This window comes from Filicampus tigris, chromosome 7, assembly GCF_054856515.1.
Source record: "Filicampus tigris isolate MCC_2025a chromosome 7, RoL_Ftig_1.0, whole genome shotgun sequence".
NCBI classification, from domain to species: Eukaryota; Metazoa; Chordata; class Actinopteri; order Syngnathiformes; family Syngnathidae; genus Filicampus; species Filicampus tigris.
Genome location: NC_141223.1, coordinates 8522501 through 8525000, shown reverse-complemented (window position 1 = coordinate 8525000; position 2500 = coordinate 8522501). Strand labels below are relative to the sequence as shown.

At 37.8% G+C, this 2500-nt stretch overlaps 1 protein-coding gene across 1 annotated transcript in view; it reads right to left on the bottom strand.

The window, feature by feature from the left end:
* Nucleotides 1-1483, bottom strand: part of aasdhppt (aminoadipate-semialdehyde dehydrogenase-phosphopantetheinyl transferase) — a 6417-nt gene extending 4934 nt beyond the window's left edge. Inside the window, exons 1-3 of the mRNA XM_086035799.1 lie at nt 1090-1483; nt 902-1015; nt 308-437 (exon numbers count right to left, since the gene is read on the bottom strand). Coding sequence (XP_085891925.1) covers nt 308-437; nt 902-1015; nt 1090-1260 — 415 coding nt within the window. The 5' untranslated portion in view covers nt 1261-1483. The remainder of the gene's footprint in view (nt 1-307; nt 438-901; nt 1016-1089) is intronic.
* Nucleotides 1484-2500: the final 1017 nt, after the last annotated feature.

The window sequence follows — 2500 nt, the reverse complement described above, 5'->3', positions numbered from 1 at the left end:
GGAGGGAAAGGATGGAACCAAACATGACGGGGAGGACAAAAATGAAGTGACATTAGTTACTGCACTCTAGCTCCATCTCTCATATGCAAAGATTTGCCCTGTATTTTTTTTCCTCGATGGTACAACAGTGACACCCAGTGGCCAGATTTGAAGACACAAGCGCAATATACTACTAAAGTTCACATAGCTATTAGAATGATCATCCTTTGTAATATGTACACAGTTCTGACTTTCAGAACAGATGTCAAATTATGAACAGCTAAGAATTAACACGAGCTCAAATTTGACTGCTGGCCCCAACACTTACCAGGCATGGCTGTCTTCATGATGTCAACCCCAACTTGCATCCCCTTCTCAGCAGCAAGCACCGCATATTCCCCCTGGTGGGAGATGTTAAAGCTCCAGGTCTGAGTGTCCGCTTCCGAATGTGGGCTGGCCTGGACAAATGCACATAGAACATCACATATCATTGTATATAATTTATAACTAATGCATGATAATGAACAATTGATAGTTAAATGTATTAAAATCATATTTTACATTTTTATTTACACTAACCAATTATCTAATGAGATGAATGAAAAACAGAAGGCATACATTTTAATTATCCAATTTTAAGTAGAAATAACAGCAAATACAATACAACATATTACAAGAGTCTTGATATTATGAGTGGGTTGGATTAAATAATGAAGCGAGCGTATGCGTAAATTTAGATCTTGATTGAAATTTTGCGGTCTTGCACTTCTAGACACACACACACACACACACACACACAAAACAGGAGCAACATCTACATGGAAGGGAGAATGAATGATGAGAATGCAATACATTAGGAGAGAAAGATATTCCCCTTTCATGGCCATATTTAAGAAAATTAGTTGGTGTAATGATCACGAACTTGAAGTGGTGCAGCCAGGTAAGGCTTCCCTCTAGGAGATCGTTTCAGGCGGATATGTGCCCAGGGAATTTGCATCCTCTCGCACACGAACTTCCTCAGCAGCAACCTGCCAGCCTGACACATGAACGTGTTTATTAGTCAAGTGAATCTGAATGAAAATGGTGACAATTAGTTTAGCACCCGCTCACCATTGCTGATTTGGCATCTTTAGTGAACACAAACTTTCCTATTCGGTCTTTCTCCTCTGGCTGAACACAGCGAGCAGCAAATAGCCAGTCAGCCCTGCCAGGAGTCCACGACCCGGAGCGAAAAGCCCAGCGAACAGAACCCATCCGCTCGCCAGCCTCTAACATCTGCATGTTGTGGTGTTCTGGGCCGTCAGAACTTGTCAGATTGCTAACATTAGCATTGCGCGCTAGAGAGGGTTACATGTGCTATCTGTGAGTAATAATTGCGGTATCACCGATATTCCACAGCCGGGTAACGCGTCTCGCTTTCAATAGTATTGTAACGTAAAATAAAGTTCAATACTAGGCGCTTTGTTGACATTTTAGCAACCGAGGTCACATGTTCCCGGAAGAGTACGGGTTGATCTGATGATGTCATGAGAGACACAGGGCCCATTGACCAATAGGATACTCAGTTTCGGTTAACTGAGCATCGGTAATGATGCTTTCATTTGCTTGTAAAAAAAAGTTGTAAATGTTAAATTCGATTAAATTAGCAACCAAGTGACGTACAGTTGAGTGGAAAAAGTAAAAAAAAAAAAATCAAATTAATTACAGTATTGTAATTGAAATGTTTATTTCCGGTTCGTGAGCAGTCAGTCAGTCTTAGGAGTTGGTTGGTCAAAGTCAGCATTTAAACAGCCATTCGTTCAAAGGTAGAGGCAACAACTCAAGCTAAAACTGCTTGTTTGGACTTAAAAGTTTATTTTATGAAGCAATTTAAAACTTAATTCCGAAATAGTCTCCATAGTGATTGAAAAAAAATTCTTAAAAATGAGATGCTGCACAGAAACCCTTGCAACGTAATGCAATTCCAAAGTGAGAAATGAGGACCTAGCGTTCTCAGTGAGTGTGTGTGTATATGTATATATGTGTATATATATATGTATATGTATATATGTGTATATGTATATATGTGTATTTGTATATATGTGTGTGTGTGTGTATGTATATGTGTGTGTATGTGTGTGTATATATATATATGTATATATAGTCATTCTTTTTGTATTTTCCATATATTTGTCATTATTGCTAATTTTATTGTTTCTGCTGTGTAATGAAATGTATGTCATTGCTGTGTTAGTTGCTTTTCTGTGGTAAGGTACAGCATGTATCACAGTTCACAATTAACAAATTCAGTTTAACAAACTGAGGACCGAGGGGAGTTAACATTGACAAAGTATTTTGTTGTCTCATGCATGTTTCAATTGACACTCTGTGTTTCAAATATAATTTAAAAAAAACAAGCATTCTAAATCTTTTTTTCTTCTTCTAGAAACTCAGTTCAGAAAATACAGAAAAGAAAACATACATTGAGAAACAAAACATGCCGATTTGGTGTGCTAAACCTTTTGAAAAATATACACTCTTT